This window comes from Lytechinus variegatus, chromosome 7 (assembly GCF_018143015.1).
Source record: "Lytechinus variegatus isolate NC3 chromosome 7, Lvar_3.0, whole genome shotgun sequence".
NCBI lineage: Eukaryota > Metazoa > Echinodermata > Echinoidea > Temnopleuroida > Toxopneustidae > Lytechinus > Lytechinus variegatus.
The window spans coordinates 30,611,888-30,636,515 of record NC_054746.1 but is presented as its reverse complement, the minus strand read 5'-3'; the positions used below and the strand labels follow the sequence as shown (position 1 = coordinate 30,636,515).

General features: G+C 32.7%; 1 protein-coding gene across 6 annotated transcripts in view; it reads left to right on the top strand.

Moving 5' to 3' along the window:
- Positions 1 to 22,812, top strand: part of LOC121418979 (tetratricopeptide repeat protein 7B-like) — a 39,830-nt gene extending 17,018 nt beyond the window's left edge. For 2 of the 6 annotated variants that reach the window (XM_041613231.1, XM_041613228.1), the window contains 15 exons: positions 3,809 to 3,872; positions 4,510 to 4,524; positions 7,778 to 7,915; positions 8,661 to 8,744; positions 9,195 to 9,299; positions 9,731 to 9,842; positions 10,409 to 10,539; positions 11,350 to 11,510; positions 12,368 to 12,484; positions 12,704 to 12,801; positions 15,168 to 15,191; positions 19,107 to 19,244; positions 19,643 to 19,740; positions 20,270 to 20,466; positions 21,181 to 22,812. In XM_041613231.1, the coding sequence (XP_041469165.1) occupies positions 3,809 to 3,872; positions 4,510 to 4,524; positions 7,778 to 7,915; positions 8,661 to 8,744; positions 9,195 to 9,299; positions 9,731 to 9,842; positions 10,409 to 10,539; positions 11,350 to 11,510; positions 12,368 to 12,484; positions 12,704 to 12,801; positions 15,168 to 15,191; positions 19,107 to 19,244; positions 19,643 to 19,740; positions 20,270 to 20,466; positions 21,181 to 21,310 (1,612 nt within the window). In that variant the 3' untranslated portion in view covers positions 21,311 to 22,812. The remainder of the gene's footprint in view (positions 1 to 3,808; positions 3,873 to 4,509; positions 4,525 to 7,777; positions 7,916 to 8,660; positions 8,745 to 9,194; positions 9,300 to 9,730; positions 9,843 to 10,408; positions 10,540 to 11,349; positions 11,511 to 12,367; positions 12,485 to 12,703; positions 12,802 to 15,167; positions 15,192 to 19,106; positions 19,245 to 19,642; positions 19,741 to 20,269; positions 20,467 to 21,180) is intronic. The other 4 variants (XM_041613232.1, XM_041613229.1, XM_041613230.1 and 1 more) reach the window with 3 other exon arrangements.
- The last annotated feature ends 1,816 nt before the right edge of the window (positions 22,813 to 24,628 follow it).

The window sequence follows — 24,628 nt, the reverse complement described above, 5'->3', positions numbered from 1 at the left end:
ATAGTTTTCCCTCTAAAAAACTACTTTTTGTTTCAAAGTTGAAAACAATGTGGTGGGGTTAGGGGTTATGCTATGGGTCATCAATACATGACACCACCACAATGTCTGACTCATTCATTATTGGCCTGGGGCTGGTGGCTCAACTTGCCCCTATGCTCAACTTACCCCGCCTTCCCCTACTGATTTACAATCCATTACACACATTTGTTGAATTGATTTTTATTACAATCTCTATATTGAAGTAAGATACATGTACCTTTAAAACTTCCAGTGTGTTTCAGTTACACCTTTTATTGAACTCTGTTCTTAAATTAATTGTATGGCTTAATAATCAAACATCAATATATTATACTTAAAAATAAAAACTTTGGCCGACATGTACAATCAATTCAACCACAAGTAAAGTTGATTGCAATGCCATATCTCTGTTTTTCTGTTTATTCATTGTTATTCACGTAACCTTTAAGTTTTGTAAAAATAAAATTGATCCTGAATTGATCTCATCATTTATCTTGCCAAATTCAAAATGTATTACATTTCATAAGCTTACGCTGTTATACATTTGATTGTATTAATTGTTTATGTTATTGTGTGCATTATATTGTGTTTCTTTTGATTATTACAATGTATTTTAAATTGATGATAATTCGAAATTTCAAACTTAAATTTGAATGGAATTGATTTTTTCGTGGTACGCCTTTACATGCATTACTGATATCGCCTCTGACCTCATTCAACCAACACTCCTCACCCGTCACAAACATACACATTGTACATATGAATCTTGGATTGTTTGGGTCATTGAGGGACTGGTGAGGAACGGGAGAACAATGTGAGTAAAATCCTAGATCTTATGTTCTCTTGATGTAGGCTCCTTTTAATTCCTTCAAATTTAAATTCTGAATTGCTTTTGCTTGACCGGAGCATGATCAAGCACGCAAAGCCAACCACAAGCTGTCGCACGCCGGAGAACCGGGCCGGTAACCGGGAGCGCCGTGCCAGTGAAGTGTGCATGCAGCGCAGGTGCTCTCCGTCTTCGTGCCGCATGGCGCAGCAAGAGCAGCGGCGCGGCCGGTGCCTCCCTGTGTCCACCTCGATCGCATAGCGTTTACTATCAAAACGCAATACATGAACATCTACTTGTACGCAAAAGCAACTCGAATTAGACCTCTTTTGTTCGGATTTGTCGAGTGTAAAAACCGCGTATGACACTCTGGTCACTTGACCATGACGAATGGCTCGATCACAAAAGATCGACGCCGAGTGTAACACGCTATTGACACGAGAGCAAAATGACACGCGAAGAGAAATAGTAGCACCTGCTCTCAAGTAGTCGCGCGTGTGACACACATCCGGGTTGGATGGCTCGCCGCGTGTCCGCGTATGCTCAAAGATTGCTGACTGGTACTGTATACAGAGATCCTTGTTGTATTTGTGGGTGATGATGGTGATTGTGTACATTTTGTATATCTGCAATACAGTTGAAATAAGCACTCAACACAATTTTTCTGAGTGTTACATACTATTACCCTATACATGTAAGAACATGTGTGTGTTTATACTAAAATTCAGTGTCTCTCTGTGCTGCACTTCAGTATTATGACTAATTGAGAGGGGGGAGTGGGGTACATGTAAATAAGGCCCCCTTTCTCATCCTTCCAATCATTAATAATGCAAAGCAGTAGAAACATAATTAAATGCATAATACTATATCTACAGAAGACCAACATTATCCAATAAAAATGTTAGAACCAGTCAATCTAATTTGCATATTAATGAGCATTGAATACTATTGTCGAGGGGCCTTGTTTGCCCTGTTGACATGGGGCAGATGAAGCCCCTTGACTAAAAGCAATTTTTTTATTGCTGTATATTCAATAGTGAGTTAAAAACTAACTGAGGGTCTTTATTGTATTTAATCCGGGGCCTCAATTACCCCACTCTCCCCTAAATAGCATGTTGGGCTATAACTGTTAATACATCTTTAAAAGCAGATACTGTTATGTAACAGTCATAAATAAGCCATTTCATAATTATCTCTAGAGCAGCATTTGCAAATGACCTTTCCTGTTCTTTTTTTTCATTAGTTAATTTTAAAAGAAGATGTTATATAAGCTTGCCTGGTATACCGATCTGTGATATTCAATTCTCAGAAAAACCACTGCATAGACCATATGACATGACTTAATATACATGAAGGTTTTTAAATTGGGAAAGTTTCTATTATCAATTTGTACATCATCTGCTTTAAACTAATTGGCTTTCATTTGACCTGTTGCCAAATATGAGACACGACTGAACACTTGATTGCTATTTTTGTGGCATGACAATCAACATGAATAATCAAGCTCACCTATTAAAAGTGATTTAAAAAGCACTATTCTGGTTTACAGCCAGTGTCTGCTCATGTGCAAATTGTAATTACGGAATGGCTTATTATATTAATTGAATTAATGTTCTTAGCATCTCACAAAATTTGAAATGCTGGTAGTACTATTTAGGCATACCTCTATATTCACTGAAGGAGCAATAGAAATCACATTTGAAGTAGTGCATGCCTGTCAATATAATTTGTGTTCTATAAAAAGGAAGCTGAGAATTATTTGTGTTTTTTCATACCTTATGCACAATCCTAATTAACTGCGTATATTTGCAAATCATACTGTACATGTAGGTCCTCCTCTTTTACTTGAAGCACTTATGAAGGACAAAAGGCAGGGTCCAAAAAAGTTATTTGGCAGGCCAAAATCATATTTAAGAATTTATGTGACATTTCAATTTCTAATTCAGAAAAAAAATACTTGAGAATAACATAGTTCTGGGGGCCGTTTCATAAAGCTGTTCGTAAGATAAGAACGACTTTAAGAACGACTGGTGAACCTTTCTTACGTGCTAAACCATCAATGAATTTAACATTTGCCACGAGAAAGGATCACCAGTCGTTCTTAAAGTCGCTCTTAACTTACGAACAGCTTTATGAAACACCCACCTGGTTTAAAATGTTGCTCACAGTTCAGGATTGCATGCTAATTGTGATGAAATAATTATAATTCTCAGTTTCATATTTCTTTAGGAGGTAGTGTATAGTATTGTGGATAGCATGGTTCAGCACAGAACTTTTTATATTTCTCTGCACTTCATTTGCAAATTAAATTCTTGGAATGATGTTGATGGTTTTATGCCTTTATAAAAATTGTTTCATGAATATTTCATGAAGGCCTGCTGTACCAAACAGTCATGACATAGTTCAAAACATAACTTTTTATATAAAAGTTTTATATGAAAAATATTTTAGTGCCATCTTTGCACAGATTGATAAAAAAAATCAAAATAAAGAATTATTTATTTCTGTTTCAAAATCTTTAAATAATAAAATGTGGTTACAACTTAAACTTCCTTTTCTATTGGCAGAAGGAGATGGAAAATATCATATCATACATGTGTACATTCTGCTGAATAGAGAATAACTATAATTTCTTTTTCAATATATAATTATTTCAATATTTTTCATTTATAATTATCCATGTAAATGATATACATATAAAGGCAGAGTATGCATTTATATCAATAATCCTTGTTATTCCAATTCTCCTTATTACTAATTTGGATAATTCTTTACTCTAGCGAAGGGGAAAATTTGTTGCTTTTCATGCTTTTGACTATTAAACCCCTTTTTCTCTGACTTAAAGACCTGTTCATTATTTTGTACTGAATGTTATCAATACATGCAGCATGGTAAATTTGTAGTAGTCATGGAAACTTTCAAAATATATGTAACATGAATATTTTTCTCTTTTATCATAAACAGCCTATTTGTACCCAAAAATGTTGGAGAAGAAGCTCTTCTGCTGCTGTTAATCAGTGAATTACAAGTAGGTTTCGGTTTATGATTGAAAAAATATGTACTGTCTGCAGCTAACTATGCATGGCTATGAAAACAGCTTTCTTTCTATTGAATGTTCTTATGAAATTCTCAAAATATATGATTTTTTTGTTACTTATAAACTTTTCTCTTCTGATATAACTTGACAAACCATTTACATGTAATATCTTTTGGTAATACTAGAAGTTCATTATCAATTTGTTTACTCCTTGGGCGAATGGTTAATCAACTTATATTTCTCTTTTTTGGGCGGAGGGGGGTAAAAAGCTACACAAAATTTATTTCATTTAATGTAGAGGGATTGAAATTGATTTTGATGTTACCAAAGAATGAATTGCTTTCTAAAATTTATGAGTTTTAAGTTTGAAAAACTTTCAAGCCATTTATGTCTTGTGTTATTACACAAAATGCTCAAAATTAAAAAGTTTCTTTGTAGAAACTCTTTGACTCTCAACTTGCACCGTATGCCCTTACCGAGAAAAGATTGTCCTTTTTATAATTAGCACTAAATCTGTTACTACCCAATTTTTAAAAATTGCTCTGACATAGAACTAAAATGATTATAAACACTTTTCAGTTAATCATTTTCAATATCTTTTGATATTTATCTTTCTTTTTTACCATAGACGAACCTGTGTTTGGTATCGTAAACTTTGGTCTCATTTTTAGTCTATGTTTGTAGTTTGTAATGTTGAAAGCATCGCACATGCATATAGATTTATGATGGAGAAACATATCATTGTGAAGTGCATTTTAGTTTCATTGTAAAAACAAAACAAAAAATAAGACACTTCATGGAATATTCACTTCATTTTGTTTGTATTCATAATATACAAGATGGCTATATAAGGACATGCATGTGTTCAAGGATTAATTTTATTTTCTGACATTAACAAAGATGACCTTTACAAATCGATGTTCATTTATGAAATTTGTGCACAATTAATTTATAGTGAGACTACAACACAGTCACATTTGTCCATCAAGTTTGTGCTGGATGATGACCCCCAAATTTCCACTTATTGTCTCTTATAACACAAATACGAAAGTTGATCCTGATTAGTTTTTTTATTAAATATATTGTATCATGCTAGAAAATGCTGTTTTTTTTTTTTTAACATAGGCCTACTTGCACAAAATTTCACTGATAAAAAATTGAAATATTTGGAAAAAAAATATTTCACTGATAAAAAATTGAAATATTTGGAAAATAGGCAATGCTTATTGTTTTTTTATAAAAAGTTTGTGATTTTCCCATTCATTTTAAATGGAATTATAAAATCAGTAACTCTATTTATTTAAAAGAAGCTGACAATTGATTCTGCTTTTGAATTCATATGAATGTGATCTCACTTTAAAAGAGAATACCTTATAAAATGCCACATAAAAGTCCAAGCATCAGAGTGAAAATTGACAATTTTATAGCCACATAAAGGCAATTTTTGTTGGGGTGCAGTGACCATTTTCTTTGCAAAACATGGGGTGAAAATGGCAGAACATTGTCACAACTTGTCACAACTTCCCTGAGTTATATCTCAGGTAAGGATTGTCCAAACTGAATAAAATTTGACTTAATATGGTCATATAATATATCATTCTTGACAAATTTAGTAAGGAAAAGTGAAATATTTAAAATAGAGAAACTATGACGTCTCCTTTTATAGATGTGAATGAATTTCATAAATCTCTTTACATCTCATGAGATACGAGTCTGCATTATCACTTATTTTGTTCATGATTTACACTACATGCTATAGCAACACTGGGATAGACTTCATCACGTTGGTTGTATACAAACTGAGTCACTCTTAACATGTAGATACTGTATTTATCATGTATTATTTTCATGAGATTTACTCATGTACAACAAGCAAGTTCCTGTGACTTTGGTGTTGTTTTATGTGCTGCGGAAAAATTTGTTGATGTTTGGCATGTAAAATTAGTGAAAATGAAACTAAGTACTGCAAAGATTCCAGCCTATGAAATGCAGTATTTTTTAACAGTTTACATTTTTTTTCATGTGATTCATACAAAAAGCAGCAGAAACATTATTTTTTCTATGTCTCTCATAGGTCAATAATTGTATTTCAATTTTAGCTATGAGAGACATTAAAAAAATAAGAATATTTGAATAGCTGTTATTACAAATGTGTAAATACAAATGATATATATATAGACAAAAACAATGTCTGTAAAGAAAGGGAAATGGTAGAGTGAAAGGAACAGTTGCATCCAAATTAATTAATAGGTGGTGTATATATCACATTGTATATCATGTTTCAAATATACTTCTTCACAACCGGTTCATGAATTGATATTTTGTTTAGATACTGAATGAATTGGGAAGTCAATGAACTTTGAAGAGAGTGGAAACACACTTTCTATATCTTCATAAGGCTGCCATTTCTTGTGAGCTGAGAAAAATTGAAATGAAATTGCTTTAAAAAGGTTTATACTATTGGAGCAAAAATTCCTTTAATTGAAGGTCAAGTTCACCTTAGAAATATGTTGATATGAATCAAAAGAGAAAAATCAAGCAAGTATAATGGTAATGCTGAAAATCTCACCAAAATCAGATTTAAAATAAGAATAGTTAGGGTTAGGGATGTAACATTTGCAATGAAATCCTTGCAGTCCCTTCAACAGGCGAGAATATGATTTTGGGTTTACAAAGACTTGATTAATACACTTTTTAAAAGAAATTTGAAATAAGATATTTTTCTATTAATACTTTGTCACTTTACATCATAATTATTTTCACACTGCTCCCATTTGTAGCCATTCATCACATTGAACTTGCACTCATGCTACATGGATTGAATATACTGTACACACAAGCAATGCATCCATATCATTCCATGGTACTTCAATTATAAGAAAAATTATAAGAATGATTTTAAATTATGTATATCATCAATAAGAAATTGTTAAGATACAATAGGTGTTTTCTTCATGTAAAAAACTATCATCTTCATACTTTAATTCCAACTACCATTACAAAACCAAATGTCTAAAACTCGATTAAATTTATAGATCAATTTATAGCCATAACAAGCACACAGCAGGGAGTAATTTTACTTCTCAAATTTGATTAGCATATCTGGCTGTTAGAGGAAAACTTTCAGCTACATGTATGTTCTATACAGTCCTATGTTAAGAAATTATTAGTAATTACTACACAAGTGAAATTTTGTGTAGCAGGCTTAAATTAATGTAGAGCAAATTGTGGCACTGCCATACCAGGAATGGTAATTTCCTACACAGGCATATAATTTTCTGCACAGGCATATATTCACTAAAATTATCATCTTATCGTTCCATTTCATGAATGAATACATTTACATGTGCAATGATTTATCTGTGATACTGTATTTCATGTCACGGAGGTAATGACTTTATGACATAGTGGAGCTCATTTATCATTGTATAACCTTTTACACATTACCCAGTAATGATTGTAAATTTAGGAATGGTCATTAATTGGATAAAACAATAATTGTTAATGTTTGTGATAGGATTAGTAATGATATGAAAATATTCCTATATTTTCAGTGCATTTAGACCCTTTGATAATATTTATGAACTTTATTATAATTGTATGATATAATGAATAATGTTATCATCATCTTTATTGTTAATCACATTAATTTCAACTATGAATCCATAATATCACAGTAAACATGTATATTCCTGGTAGTGTTGTTTTCCAATACATGAGGTTTTCTTCAATTCTCTTATTTGCACTAGTACTAGACTTTTATTTGCGCAGATAGTTACAAGTTGTTTGTACAGTTATAAATGATAAGCAAATTAAAAGAAAAGTAGAGAATTTTCAATGACAGCAGCATTTCATATTTATATATTTCTTAAGAAACTTATTTCTTTATTTTGTAGGTAAATCGTGATGTTGTTTTGAGTCGTTCTAAGGAGTATAGTCAAAGCAGACAGCACACATTCTTCAATGCCACAGCTGTGTATGATCTACTTACCATTGCGCTAACAAGGAGGGCGCAGTATCAAATGCTGTCCGAGGTGATCAGAGTTTTCTTGCTTTCATGATAAGTAGATACTCTACGCAAAACTAATGGATTAATTATGTTTGCTTTGTCATATTTTTGTTAATTTCCATTTAACTTTGATCGTGTTTGACTAGTAAACAGTGTAATCATGGCTTTTACAATCGATGGCAGAGTTCCCATAGATTATGAGAATTGTGCAATGCGACCCGGGAGTATTGGCGGCAGAAGTCAAAAAATTTAGGGGGGTACACCTGAAATTTTGGGATTGACACAGGTAAAAAATTTGACAAGGAAAAAAAATTGGTAATCGCCTATAGTTGACTCGATATTAATGTTTGACATGGGTATTGATTTATTTGATATTGTATTTTAGAGTCTTGTGTTTGAAAATCTCTTATAGATTATCAAGGGCTTACATACATGTAAACCTGAGACTGGAACTTGACAAAGACTTTACCTTTCGAGGCAGTGCCAGTGACCAAGACGGTCATGTCAATGCTCTTGACACAAATAAAATGGATGACTGAAGTTAATTACTTTGAAGTTAATTACTGTGAGAAAGTGATAAATAAACTATAACTTCTATGGATTTCAACTTTCTGGAGTAGTCCAGCAGTCAGTTGCAAAATTTAAATTCAGAACATGATTTATACTTTATTATGGGATGTGAAATTTAAAACTGTGTTTGATTGAAAGTTTCTTGTAATTATGATCCGTGAGAATCTGATTATTATTATTATTTGCCATTATTTTAACAGACCCTTGACAGGACTATGAGGTTTTCATTTGAAGAATTCCACCTTTGGATGCAGTTTGCTTTATCTCTAATCAGTAGTGAAAAGGTTAGTCAATTTTTTGTTTCAAGGATACATACCAGACAAGCCTGATGTTACCTTTTTTCGTAAGTTTCTGCAATTTTTTATCACAATAATAGAGAATGAGTTTGATTAACCTCGTCTTGTTAAAATCTGATATTGACACTTCTTTAATATAATCAATCCCTCTGCAGTAGAAATGATATACAAATTTCTTTATAATTTTTTCACATGCTTATTGTGCTACAGTTCAAACATGACTACAATGATAATTGCAAAAACAGTGTTCTCATGGCATTTCAATCATTTTCCCTGTTTAGTGAGTTTTTGCAATTAGATAGGATTAGTTTATGTAAGATACTTGTTTTTGCTGTAGATAATCTCAACCCTCTACCTTGTTGATAATGGTTATGCAGTTTGATGTAATTAGTTACAATGATAATTTCCACTGTTGTATAATTGTTTTTGTGGATCTAGTTTGACAGGGCCCTACAGGTTTTGCGAGGTTGCAGCAACATGCAGCCAGACAATGTAACTGTGTTGCTGCTTGCTGCTAAAGTGTGTCTACAACATCTCAAACAGGTTATTATATCTTAGTGTGAATAGTTTTCTCATTTGATTTCTTTCTGAATTTATCGCCACAAATAGAAAGGTATGGTTATTGAATTTTTTATTTACTTCACATTGAATATCTTTACATTAAGAAGTTTATACAAGCAAAAGTGTTACATTAATTCATGATTGAGTAAAAAATAAATAATAATCAGATATGGCTCTTGATATTGAATATTGTGAATTCATTGTAAAATACACTCCTGATTATAGATATCACTGATCATTCATCAGATACATGGGGCATATTGGAGACACATGGATGAATTCTAATTGGTTATTCCATGAGATACCAAATCTCTCTCTCTCTGTCTATCTATGACCTCTCTTCCTCTCTGACTGAATTTGGCTGTATTATTGTATTGAATAATTTAAATCTGTTTGACTTCCTATTATTTTAGTTGGAAGAAGGATTGGAGTTTGCTAGCAAGGCAGTTGAAGTAGGCAATCAACCATTATCCCCGAGGTGTTACATGATGAAAGGACTGGCTTATGGCATGATGGCACTAGAAGGTACAAATTGGTTTGAGACTGTTCGACCATTTCTTGTTTAAATAAAAATAATACATAGTCTTTCTTGAGCGATTAATACAAATTGTTTCAATGTGCATTATAAAATATAGAAGAAACTGATCGGTGATTTCGCAAAAAGATATATGTACAATTTCAAGCATCATCATATGGACAAATATACAATAGACATACTACATCAAACTACATGAGGTTTCAATACAAAATAGTACAAATATGTAATTATGTGTATTCAATTATATTATTTGGCTATTCCAATAAGTATGAAATCCAACCTATATTAAAGATGCTGCTAAAATTATTTGTCTTGTTTTCCTAGTTTATATAAAAGGTTGAAATGTTCTCAATTTATCATGGCTCCAGCAATTCGTGAACTGAATTAAGAATGGGGAAAATGCAGGTCTGACTTCGAAAAGGGTTGATTGTGTAATGGAATTTTGAAGATATATCATCCCTGTAATCAGGTTCTTGCTTCCATGCACACAACCCCCAGCATCCCATTTCTATTCATTTAACATTGGGTTTTTCCCCCCACCTGCAATTAACAGCTACTATACAAGACAAAAGATGTGAGCTACAGCGTAAATCATTGAGTTGTTTCAAACAAGCCACCTCATTGGATCCTGATGATCACATGGCACAGTTTCAGATGGCTATGCAGTTAGCTTTATCAAGACAGGTATTATTGATGGTGTTTTAGTTTGAATGTTGTTGACCCATCACCCAAATTGTTCTCAAAGTGTCGAGTGTCGAAATGATATTATGCAAAAATGCACTGTTAAAGGTGATGAGAAAATTATTCTTACTGAGGCAAGCTAGATGTGGCAGTCTTTCAGAAGAAAAGCTGCAAGTTTACTCGCAAAAATATACTGCTGCAAAATTTAAGTTTTTACTCAAGACTGAATTTATGTATTTTTGCAGTCAGTAGCATTTCATTTTGCTAGAAGACTTCCAGCTTATATACTTACGTATATATTGCACATGTCTTGATGAAATTTTGCTTTGGTTTCGTTTTGCTAATTTCAAATGTCAAAGACCTGATTCAATGACAACATAAATTTTATGACTATGCTGAATGAGGCAAAATTTGTGAAAATATGTATATGTCAAATATTACCTTCAGCATATTATTTCCTCATTTTGATCTCATTCTGATTATTGAATCCACTCTGATTGTTAAACCCATTCTGATTATTAAACTCTTAAGGACTATACAAGAATTTTAGACCACGCTTCTATAGAATTCCAGTGTTAATCTTACTTCAATATCCATGATGAAATACAATGTACCATTTAATTGATTGAAGTTTGTTGTAAACCCATAATACCTCTTTCTCCAAGTCCATAACAAAAATAAATTTTGAACAATTTTTCACAGCAGAATTGAAATAATTCATACTAAGTGAACAAGATGGATACCAGCACTTCATGAAATTGAGTTAAACTTGGGTAAATCATTGCTTTATGAACATCTTGTCTTTGTTTTTAGATCCCGGAAGCATTGCAGAGAGTTCGCCTAGCTCTTCAGTTATGTGCTGATGATCTCCAGTCTCTTCATCTCCTAGCTCTTCTCCTGTCTTCTCAGAAACAATACACAGAGGCTCTCTCAGTTCTTGAGGCAGCAGTGCATCAGTACCCAGATGATTTCAAGTGAGGAACTACTTTAGAGTTGTTTTTGTGTTTAAGATATTTCATTTGCCACTCATTGTGGGGGCCGTTTCAGAAAGCTTTCTGAAAAGAGCGACTGGAATATAGAAGCCTGGGCCCCGTCTTACAATGAGCTGTCATTGATTCCAACTCAAATTGAGATCAATCTCAGTTTGAGTCTGATTTTGATTTATCACAAGTCTTTGTGAGATGTGGCCCTATATGTTTGCCTCGGTTGCATTAGCTGAAGTTGAAATACGCAGATCTTGATTTACATTTGTATAGATAAAATAGATTTTCAGGACAAGCTTTATGTTTTTATTGAATATCAGTGAAATAATTTGAAATACATTTGATATTTAATAATATCTCAGGAAAACTAATAGCTCACATTGAGGCAATTAATATTCTAGTTCATGAAATCATGTATGATTATGAGCAGCTTTTTGAAAACAGACCTTTCAGGTTTAATATGATTAATTTCCTTGAATGTATTGTTGTCCAGAAATGACTGCCAGATCTGAAACTGGGGTAATAACATCCATACTTTACAACTTGCTAGTGTATTGAGAGGCATGTTATATGCACAATGCCAACAGTATGGTTTCTTATCACTAGTATGAGCCACTGGCACTCCACATTTCAATCTTGATATACAGTCCACTGTCCAATTTGAACAAAATGTGAAAATTAATACAGAAGTGAATAATTATCTGAATGGTCAGTTTGATGTTGGTCTTTTTCCAGTGACTTTCTAAATTTGCCTAATGCCTTTCTAATCATTTATGATTTGGTTTGTAAATAGAATAAAGGTGAGTGGGGAAAATAACTAATTATAATATTCTAATTTGTTTTGACAGTCTTCAATTCACCAAAGCCAAGTTGGAGGAGATACATCTGGGACCGGAGGAAGCATTGGTTACATGTAAACAGATGTTAGAACATTGGAAGGTTGGCTATGAAGCAGTTCAACACAGGTAAGCCCCTCCGCCCCCCCTTACGCCCCAACCCCATCAGTACATGTATGTTCTTGTCACCTGTTTATTACTTCTATTGAGCTCACTTCTCCCTCTCTCAATCCTGTCCTTTTCATTTCTTCTCTCACCCCTCTCCGAGTCCTTCCTTCCTTTCTCATTTTGTATTTGTAATGACTAATTTTCCTTTTTAAAATACTATCTATCTTTATGTGAGTATAGCAGTTCAAGCCGAGGGACCGGCCTCATTGAACGAGTCACATCAGACAGAAGGAGCCTGGTTCAGATGCATCTAGCAGAGTACAGTGATAGAGACTCAGGTAAGACAACTTTCAACTACTCTGGGTATCGCATTTATAGTGTAGTTGTTCCAGGATGTGTCGTATGTATGGCAAAGGTTATAGGGAGCTCATGTGGGACAGATGAAAACAGTCATCACAGGTTCTCAAGTTCTTTCATATCACAGAGGATTAATATTTTAGTGACAAATGGATTGGTCTAAGATGTGCAAACATTCAAAATGTGATTGAAAGTAGAAAAATACGGAAGGTGAGATTTGGGCCCCAAACATTTATGTTGTCCCATACATATATTCTTGTGTGCAGTGCATGTAACTTGCAGCAAAGAGAAATGGTTTCTTATCGTTTCCGCAATTCCAAAATTGTACACTAATTCTTACATTTTGTTAGTACCATACCATAGCACTCAGAAATTGGCATTGGCTTGCACAGCCCACTGCAGGCCAACTGATATGTCATAAGAATTTTAAGAATACAGATGAGAAATATACTCATTTTCAGAATACAAGACATTAACTGAAGAATATTCAAGTTTTAAATGTAGATTATTGCACTATTAATATCTATGATACAATACTGATTCGCCTTTTCCATTTCCATATTGTGGTACTATTTTGGTAACCTAAGTTTGACAAAAATACTGTTATCATAGATACTCCGAAGCATTCAATTGTGTAAATAAAATCATAAATGTTACGCTTGTAATACATCACAATACTCATAACAAACATTTCTTTTTTTCATATCTTTTGAAAAAATAAAGCTGAAATATTTCATGCATTTGTCTTTTGCAATGTATGTAAAATAGGTTTCTTCGTGATCTTCTATTTTCTGTCATTTGGAGTTTGGATTTCATTACTAATTTTTCCTAATTTTACAAATTTCTTTAATTTTCTGAAAAAGGGACGCTTCTGCTATAGCATGAAATGTCTCTCTTGCTTGCTCATAATTTTTCAAAAATCATTTTGCTGCAGGATAATAAAAAAATGACAATGTTTTATTTTTAACCCACTTGTTGAGGTACTATTATTTTTAAATAATCAATCTCAGATAAGGAAAGCTAGCAATGACATAATTTCATGTAAGCCATGCCATTTCTATTAGTAACATTTTAGAATGAAATGTATTACACAAAAAATACAATGGCATGATTTCAAAAAGGAAAATACCCCCACCCCTCTGGATTTCTTGAGGTAAGCATAAAAGCAATGTTTGCTTATTTATAAATTTCTTATTGTAAAGCATTTAGAAGAACAAGATGGAGATTTCAAACCCAGTTTGGCTGATGAGTTTCCTAAAGTAGCCCATGGACCCTGAGTAGCCTGTCCAAATGAAAGATTCAAAGAAAGATTTCAAAGTAGTCTCATCTTAATTTCTTTGACACTCAAGAAATGCACAGTATTTCAAATGGTGTGTAGTTGTCAAAATTAAAAAGAACACTGTTCATGCAATACAATTAGTGGAATTAATGTATCCATACTTCTTTCTATGCTGATTGTTTGATGGTATTTACTGTAGAAGAATATAAAATTTTGGAGAAAATGATAATTTGTATCATCAGCATCCATTCTGTAACATAAATGTATGTGTCATCTTTATATTGTTGACCTTTCCACCATCTTGTTTCTATTCACTCTATTATTTGTAATAAACAAACATATTCATTATCTTTATTTATATCAGATTGTCTATATGTGACGTCATTCATTGATATGTCATTGCTATTTTCAATAAATCATGAAAGAGTAACCATGGCTTTATTGGTTAGTGTTAGCTTTAAATGCATACAAAATATAAGGTTTTACATAAATGAAAATCACAGAAAACTAATTTTCTTTCTTTTTGGGGTGGGGTTATGACGTTTTTATAATTTTTATTACAAATTGTTCATTGACAAATATTTCATTTGCTAATTATCAAAATACAAAGTCTCATTCTGTAGTAGAATGCAACCACATTCAGTGATGTTTCAGAAATTGATTTTCAATTCAAGAACAATATGTACAACTTCAATGGGAGCAAAAAATAGAATGCGTGAAAATTGGCTCCTAAAAACGAAAATCAATATGAAAAAACATGTCATTGTAGCATACCGGTATTCTTTTAATTCAATTGATAAAATGTTGAAAACATTTACCCCCAAGTTCAGCTCCTTGAAATTAAAATTGAAATCACAGTTGCCTTTCATACAGATAATTTAAATCATAAAATGATTTTGGAAGTAAATTATATATATATTAAAGTCTGACCCATGTGTAAACAAGTTTTTTATTTTTTTTTAATATGGAAGACATCCTCAAACTTTCATACTTTTCATATGTGTGTCTCTTCATCTTCTTTCTACCTTTCTCTGTTCATACTCTTTATCATAAAATAACAATATTAAGATGCTAGAAGTGAAAGAGGCAAAAGTAAGTATGATTTTCCATTATGTGGCATGCTGATGGATCCCTCAGGTATGATACAGTATATCACCAAATCAACAACAAAATCCCCCTTCTTTTGATGAATCATTAATGAAAGATAACCAAAACATTGTTTTCTGCACATATTCACTTTATCCAGTGTTTATATATAGTTCTCTTTAAAATTTATGATATCGTAGAAGTGTATTGGTCATGAAAATACATGACTATCACTTTGCTGCAAATTACTTGGTCCCGATTTGACTCATTCAATGGCTATAAAGTCCTTTTGGCATAAAATATATATTTTTAGATTCTCCACCGAGGGATGGGGTAAGAATTGCATTCCTCGGATGCAAGTTCAAGTATCATTAGTTTGGCCTGTGAGCAAAATCTAAATACACTATAATTTTGAGACTTTTTTGATATGTGCACAATATATAAGCAACTATTAATTTGTGATTGCAATCAAAATTAACATGTAATAACGATAAAATCCAAGGGATTTACATGTGTCATATCTGAATCGATTCTGAGTTTGTATACAATACACTCATGGTCAGGCATTCAATTTCATTTGACATTATTTACCATCTTAGATTATTTTTTTTTCTTTTCATTTATCCTTTGTTTCTTTTTTTTAATTATTGAATTATTTTATAGCAGTCATCCTTTTTTTCTCATGCTTCGTTTTGATTTTGTTTCCATATATATGATATGAATTTGATATTGTGCAGTAGCATTAGGACATTTAGAATGTGTGTGTAGTGGGTGATCATTATGTTTGATTTTATCAAATATATTCAAGACTGTTGCCGTTTTGATGATTTGTACACCTATCAGGCAATAGCCATTATTGCTTGATAAATCATGTCTCAGGGGGCATCACAAAACACTTGCAATCGATTAAAAATCAATTTTGGGGATGAAATTACACTCAAATCTAGCAATGAATTATATAAAAGTCTTGCAATTACATACAAATAACTGGTCTGGTTCTCAATAGAATGTAAGAACTGGGGGTGTAACATGAAGGCCCGAATTCACAAAGGTGGTTTTTAAAACCATCGGTTGAACCCATGGTTTATGCAGATTTCCTGTATAAATTACACTTATTTACCGTGTATGTTAAAAAAATTTCCAATGCTGATACGCACTTTTGTCACAGTGCGCCAAATTGACGCCTGTTGCCATGGTTAAGTACGCTGTTTTATTCATTAATCCACTGTTTGAAGAGTGGACTCATTAATGGTGTTTAATATTTACAATCGTGTGCTTACAGTTCCACTTGATTATAAAATTGATTGCAGCACCCTGATGTAATGTTGTTGAAATCAGTCTATCCATCATAATTTGTCATTGTTATTTGCAATCAATTGCAAATATTCTTCCAACCACCCCCTATCCTGAAAGTAATAATTCACAGTTAAGATGCACATCCATGACACAGCTCATCAAAGTCCATATTTAAATGACAAGCTCATTGATCCTAATTTTGATGTACACCTGTCAGTCTGCACTGTTTGACAGTGCTTATTTGCATAGATGGAAATATTCAAAGGCAGTGTCAGCCCTCTTGATTAAGTGTAATTCTGAACATTTTATCTAAGATTATTTTTACCTCTTTCAGAGTTTACATACTTCCCATCACTTTTAATTCCATAAATTTATTTTTAAGAAGCTTTTGCATTAGTTATACATACTGCAGCAGTGGCAGCCACAAATTATTGGATATAAACATAACCTGCCTTGTGAGCACAATTCGTTTCAAGTACACTCACAAATAAGTAAATTGAATTGAATTATTTCAATTGTATATTAAGCTATTTGGTTGTACAAATAATACAAAGTAAATAGAACATAATCATTACAGCATCAGGTATTTCGAGTGTATATTTAATCACTTGTTCATCTGCTTTATCTTATCTTATATTTCAAGTATTTACACATATAGCACAAACTATATTTGCATTGGCCTATGGGTGTAAGGGGCTGTGGATTTTGGCTACTGATTTTAATTTTATTTCATTTTATTCTTAGTTGTATTTTAGTTTTTTGTATATGAACATAGGCCTGAATGTTGAGCAAAATGCATTCAGTCATAAACATGACATATATAATGGTTAATTTGTAGGTTCCAATATATAATTAGACATTTTAAACATTTATTTTACTCTTTATACATCCCAGCAATAAAAAATCTTTGTCTGCTTGATCATGTTAGATTTGCAAGTGACTTGGGATTATGAAAAGCAAAATATTGAGAACATATTATGTAGATACAGTATAACACATGAACAAAATATAGTATGCCACAACATAGCTATTGTATTCTAGTATTTATTCTGTATACAAATTTATTCCTGATCAAATTAATTTTAAATACATGTTTGGAATAATCACACTTAACGTCTTATATTCAATAGACAATGATCATAATTATACAGGATTTGAAGTCAGCTTATGAGTTTTATTATCAACATTTACAGTTCACTTTCAGTTATGCAATATGCATTAGTAGGAATTTAAATATATTGATATGAAAAAATAAATAGCTATAAACATATTCATAGTTGAACATTATTATTTTTTTGAAGTTTGATGTAGATTTAGAAACATAACAATAGGGGGTTATTAGTTTGGCTTCAATACTTTGCAGTGAAGCATGCCCATGTATGATTATATTTGTTTTTTGTATACCCAGTTACTTATTATATGCAGTTACTTACATGTATTTGTATTTAGGGGAGTAAAGGACAATGATATAAATATCAGTTAGATATTTCATGTCAGTAATTTCATTTGTATTCCCAATGACTTTAGTTTGTTATATTTCTTGATTTAATAAAAAAAGATACGTAGTGAGAGATATTCCTATGATAGCACAGTAATGTACAAAGTGTTAATCATACTACCTTAAGATTTGAGAATCAATTTGAAATAACTTGTCATTATTGCTGATGAAGAAAGCATTTTATTTTATTATGTACATGTAGGTCGTACTTCACTCTAAATTCAATTTGATTGCAATATAGAACCCAAAGTCTCTGTTTTATGATAATGGGATATCTAAATTATTACATTTTATTTCTTATTACTTATAATATTGGAGATTAATGTCCACTTTGTTTATTTGAAAGGTATTCTCAAAATTTAATGCATTTATAATGTAAATAGAAATCATCATTACCTCTTCATTAATGGGTACCATAAAATTTATCGCAGAGACATGCTCTATTAAAAACTCTGTGCTTTATTTAGTCAAATTTGAGTTCTGACCCCAAACCCAACTAGTATCCTACATGTAAGTTTCATTCTTACATTATTTTCTACCAAAACCAGTTTCACAGCTTTATCTCTCATGTTACATCTTTGTATGATAAAAGCAACTTTCCAAGGAGCAAATGTTAGGTTACCCATGTGATGGTGTATAAAACAATAGGTGATTTTAAATTTGGTGTTTACATTTTGGTGTTGGGCTAATTTGTACATCTGCATGACACTGAACTTTAAATGTAGCCGATGCTGGGGTGAATCTCACTAGGTTTTGGGGAAGTTTTTGAGCTATGATGAGCAATCTGAATTGTGCTTCTAACACCTAAACAAGCACCAACACTGAATTTGAAAACCATCCTATCAGCTTATTATCAATACTTCGAGAATATATTAGCTTGTGGTTGCGTTATCGGGAAGCATTTTTACCTGAGCGTGTAACTAAGGATCCAGCACCACCTACCTTATATGTACATACCAAAGATGTCTGTACAATTCACCAAAGCTGAAAACTACATGAAATTCCTGTAGTTTCAACATAAGCATTCACCTACCCTGACATCCTTGTTAATATTTCTTCCTAATGAGAATAATAGAATGGTTCATTGTGATGATCTGAAAATTGCCATATCTCTTTTGAACCCATAGGTTCCATTCACAACTCCCTTGCTGCTTCGAGGGTAGAGCATGCTCTGTCCGAGGTAGCTTCCTCTACCGGTAGTTTCATCCCCAAGACGGGATCTCAACAACTCTGGATGATCCAGGCTCATATCTGGCTTGCCATTGGTGAGGACTGAATGATTCTTGATATAAAGATTGTTCCCATTAATAATGATTGCACAGTTCAAGTGAAATATATCTTTAAAAAACAAGAGATCCAGTAGGAGACTGCAGTTTTCTTTGGGGATAAAGCCTCTGTAAATGCTGCTACATGTAGTTCAGTGGTTTGTTCATTTTAGATGAAATACAAACTATCGCAATGTTTGTTATATCCACTTTTTTTGTAGAGATTGTATTTTTATGGTATTTATATGATGCTTGAATATGTATTGAACAGAAGTCTAGTTTTTAACTCATCTTTAAGCTAGGCTTACTGATTTTCCTGAATATTGTGAATAAAAAAGGTGTAAAACATGGAAATCCTTGTTCAAATTACTAAATATTTTACTCTCTGTTCCATTCAGCTGAGCTCTACCTAAGTCTTGGGAGACCTGAAGAAGCCAGAGCTTGTGTGCAGGAAGCATCATCAATCTTTCCTCTCTCACATCAAGTTATGCACACAGTAAGACGAGTCTCTAATCTGATGTAAAATAAATTCAGTTGTAGAATTTTAGAATTCAACTTCTCTTTTTTTTTTTTTTACTATTTCTTTTGTTTTTCATTATATAAACTATATAATGTATTTCAGTTTATGGCAGATTTTGCAATAAGGGGGCATATTTATGAATCATAAATATGTTACAACAATGGAAACTGCACATGTTCATGGAGGTTTTAGACTTTGTTTCACATTGTAATGAGAAAACAAATTAGATATATCATATAATGAAATGCAAAAGAAATAACGAGTGGGCAATATCATTAATCCCCCTCATTTGCGAATGTGCATATGACTGTTTTGTGAAATTAAGCTAGTTTTAAAAGTCATGTCTCGTTTTTCATCCGATTTTGATGAAACTTTCACCTTTATGCCTCTTTGAGTTTTCTTTTTTCCTTCAAATCAGCTTTTTGCTGGGTGTACATGACCTTAAAAGATAATTCAACATTTTTCACCTCAGCTTCTTTCATATTTTCCCTTACATTTTGAACAGAGAGGGTGCATTCATGAGCACAATAGAGAGTGGTCAGATGCCAAGCAGTGTTATGACAGTGCCCTGGCTATCAATCCTTCACATATCACCAGTCTTCAGAACCTCGGCTGTGTTTACACACAGCAAGGAAACATGCTCATGGCAGAGAGAATACTGAGAGAAGCAGTCAACATGGATCCCACTTCCCATCAGGCTTGGTATGAACATGGCTTGATTCAAAGCTGCCAAGTAGTACGGATTTTCAGTATTTATTACTGAAAAATGAGAATACTGATGGTTTCATGCAAAATACTGATTTCTCTAGTTTCAGTTTTATGTGTTTTCCTATGGTATTTTTTTAAAAATACTGATTTCCTCGCCAAAATACTGATTTTCAGCTTTAAAAGACTGAAATGTTCTTGTTCAGGTTGGCAGCTCTGCTTGATTCTATATAGCTTTTTAAAGAATCAAAACAAGAAAACTCCCTAGTATTTATGTTTAGAGACAATTTATTTGCTGGTACTATTCTAAAGAATCTGTAAGTTGGCATAACAGGTTCAGTACATGTATTGATTTAATATAATTGTGATTAAAGAAAGACTACTAGAATTATATTTTGTGTTTTAATACAATTAAATTTATTATCGATATTTTGTTTACCCCACATGAAGTCCATCACTAAATAATTCCTGTATTCTATGACAACACCTGGTACAGGATTGTGAAGCTTTGACCACCACCTTTTTCTGACCTCGATTTAAGTTTTCTAGATATTCTGTATTGTTGAAATACATGAATATCTGAGCTCCAGTACCTCAAATACATGCAACACATTTGCCTGTATTTCATCAACAAGCATTTATTATTCAATTGTTCTTGCACACATGATAAGAGTTCTGATTTGGCTTCATCTTGCATTATTTTCTTTTCAGGATCTCGCTTGGTAATGTTCTTCAGGCTTCAGGTCAGTGTGGAGCAGCAGGAGAATGTATGCTGACTGGTCTCCAGCTGGAGTCCACAAGTCCCATCCTACCTTTCTCAACCATTCCAAGAACTCTCTAGAACATCTGTCAGTACTGTTCTACACTGTCACTAAAATGACACTTCTTTTAATATGAAAGAGCGAAGTGCGTGTTGTTTACACTTTCGTCATTCCGATAGCATGATGTATTGCCACACTCGCACTTTGGTGATATATCACTTGTTTCCATTTGTCATTGAAAGGGCGACATAGTATGCTTCAACAGACCATGCACTGAGATGATCATTGAAGGTTTGTGTTTTTATAATGGAGACAAGGTCTCAGTTCACTGTATGGATAGTCCTGAAAAAGTGAAAATGGAATGTTTGAATGGTAGAATGGAGAGAAATTAAAGGACAAATGAAAGAGATGGTGTAGAATTGAAAGGCAGGAACGTAATAGATGAAAACCAAGAGAATATTCTTCTATGAAATTGGATGAAGTCCTTAAGAGGAATGTAAACCAGTTGAGATACAGCAGCTTGAAGTACATGACAAAAATCATCATTTTAAAACTTCTAGAAATATGCGAAATGCCATTTGTTCCAAAATTGGTGCACAGACCAGTTGTGTATTGTGCAGTTGGCTGTAGATTGAATAAAACTTTATAGTTCTTGTAAAATCTCCATGGCAGGTATACTGAAAATTATTTCCACTTTTGTCCTATCTTCATTCTTGGAAAGGTCAAAACATATTTTAGAGGTGATATTAACTTGGTTGAAGTACGCAAGATTTCATCCATGGATCAGCAGGTCAGTCAAAATATGCAATGAAAAAGACTTCCCTCATTTTGGATTACTGACAAAATCAAATTTAAAAAACCCTGAACAAATGGAACAGGAGGATACGTTACACTGGGTTGAGAGTCTTTATATTTCTTCTGTTTGATTTCCAGAGCAGATGGTCTATTCTAAGAGAATATGACATGATTGTGCAATATCTGTTGGATATATATATATGTATTTATATTGAGCGCACAGTTGTTTGTGATGTTTTTGTTTTCTGATGTTGGTAAAATGCATTTAATTTTGCTGTGTTTTGAATGCTAGCTAAAATTGTTCTATTTTACAAAAAGAAAAGATCACGATCTGAAAGTACAGGTAGAATTTGATTAAAATTTATTGGTAGATCATATCACAATTATATATATTTTCTATAGTTACACAAATACAAACTTAGTTCCTCTTAGTTGATGCCCAAGCATACCCAAAAGTTCCTTCAGTGCAATTTCATTGTATATTTCCTGCAGAAAATACATGTTTATTCTATGGAAAGGCTTACATTAACGTTTGCTCATTTAAAAAGGCATTTGTGTTTACTTACATCCATATTTGTAATTTTCTGGAAATATTTATATTAAATGTATTTCTGTAATATAAATAGAGAACCTTTTCAAGATTTGCATTTTATATAATTTACACATATAAATTGATCAAAATGTTTTGAATAGAGAATATGAATAGCATTACTAGAGCACCTATTTCCTAAATTATGATGAATGAATATAGAACAGGATATCATACTGAAAATTTACACAATATAATTAAAGCTATTGATTAAATAATAAAATAAAACAATCAGTTTGACTGAGTTAGGTGTATTGTGTGCTAATAACAGAAGTAAAAGCCCTATGTTAATACAAATTTGCATAGAATGCATGGATAATAAATTAATCTCATTGATTATAGTCCATGATGGATAGAGAGAAAATGGAGGAGGAAATTCGGATAGGAAATGAGAGAGGAATTTAGAAAGAGGGGGAACATGGAAGTATATTTCAGAGAAAGAGAGATCCAGGCAGGCACCCACCCACACACACTCAGAAAGGAGAATGAGGGAAGAGTGTAGGTAAAAAGGGAGAGAGAAGGTGAGAAAAAGAGAGGGGGTGAACATATGGGATACATAGTAAACATGATGCAAAGCCAGTTTGAAACCATTTACAATATTACCAGAATATACATCATGAATGTGACTGCCTAGTGTAACCTCTTCCAAGACAAATATTATTGCACAATCAGAATAATCAAATAATGCCCTATCCCTGAACCCTAAAATCATAGGATCGTACAACAGAAAAGCATATAAAGTAAGAATAAATATTCTGAAATTACTACCCACCCCACCCCTATGAAGTTTATGGATCTGATTCATGAAACTTGGACATAATACTTTAATAGTAATCAAGCATCACTGAACATTTTGTGCAAGTTTCAGGTGTCATGATTAAGGTCAAAGGTCATTTAGGGTCAATGAACTTTGGCCGAATCGGAGGTATCTGTTGAATTACCATCATAACTTTGAAAGTTTATTGGTCTAGTTCATTAAACTTGGACATTAGAGTAATCAAGTATCTCTGAACATCCTGTGCGCGTTTCAGGTCACATGACCAAGGTTAAAGGTCAATGAACTTTGGCCGAGTTGGGTGTATCTGTTGAATTACCATCATAACTTTGAAAGTTTATGGATCTGATTCATGAAACTTGTACATAAGAGTAATCAAGTATCACTGAACATCCTGTGCGAGTTTCAGGTCACACGATTAAGGGCAAAGGTCATGTAAGGTCAATGAACTTTGGCCATGTCTGGGTTTTTTGTTGAATAACCATCATATCTCTGTAAGTTTATTGGTCTAGTTCATAAAAAGTGGACAAAAGAGTAACCATGTATCACTGAACATCTTGTGCGAGTTAGAGTAGTATTCAAAGTCAGCACTGCTGCTATATTGAACCGCGTGATGCAGGTGAGACGGCCAGAGGCATTTCACTTGTTACAGAATTTAGACTCTCCCAGAATGAAAGGCATTTTCTGTGAAGATCTGCGTTTTCAAATAACTTGTGAAAAACTTAAGGTACATGAACCTACAATACATGTACATTTAAAAATTTACATGTAGCCTGTGGGCTGTGGCTATGTGCTGGAATTTGAATAGACTGAGTTAGATATTGATTTAATTTCTTCATTTCTTTAACATAATTTATATGCAATCCAAGTGCACCTCACAGTTACAATCATACACAAACACTCACCCACACCCGTGATTCTAACCATGAAAAGAAACCTTAATTTTTTTTTGTTGTAAATTTATTATTTGATCTGAATTCTCTCTTTTTATTTGTTTATTTTATTCATTTATTTAGATTTTTTTTGGGGGGGTTCATTGTTTGTGGTTCATTAGAGATGAAAAGTAAATATAAGCCCATGTAAAGGGGATGTGGAGTGAGGGTGTCAAAACACACTTAAACATTTAAATTTCTTAGTTGTTTGAATAAGCCTATTACTAATTCTGTACTAATTGAAAATTGCAGGAGCTGCGCTTACTTTAAACAAATTTGGAGTGTGGTTCACAGTTATATTCTTTTT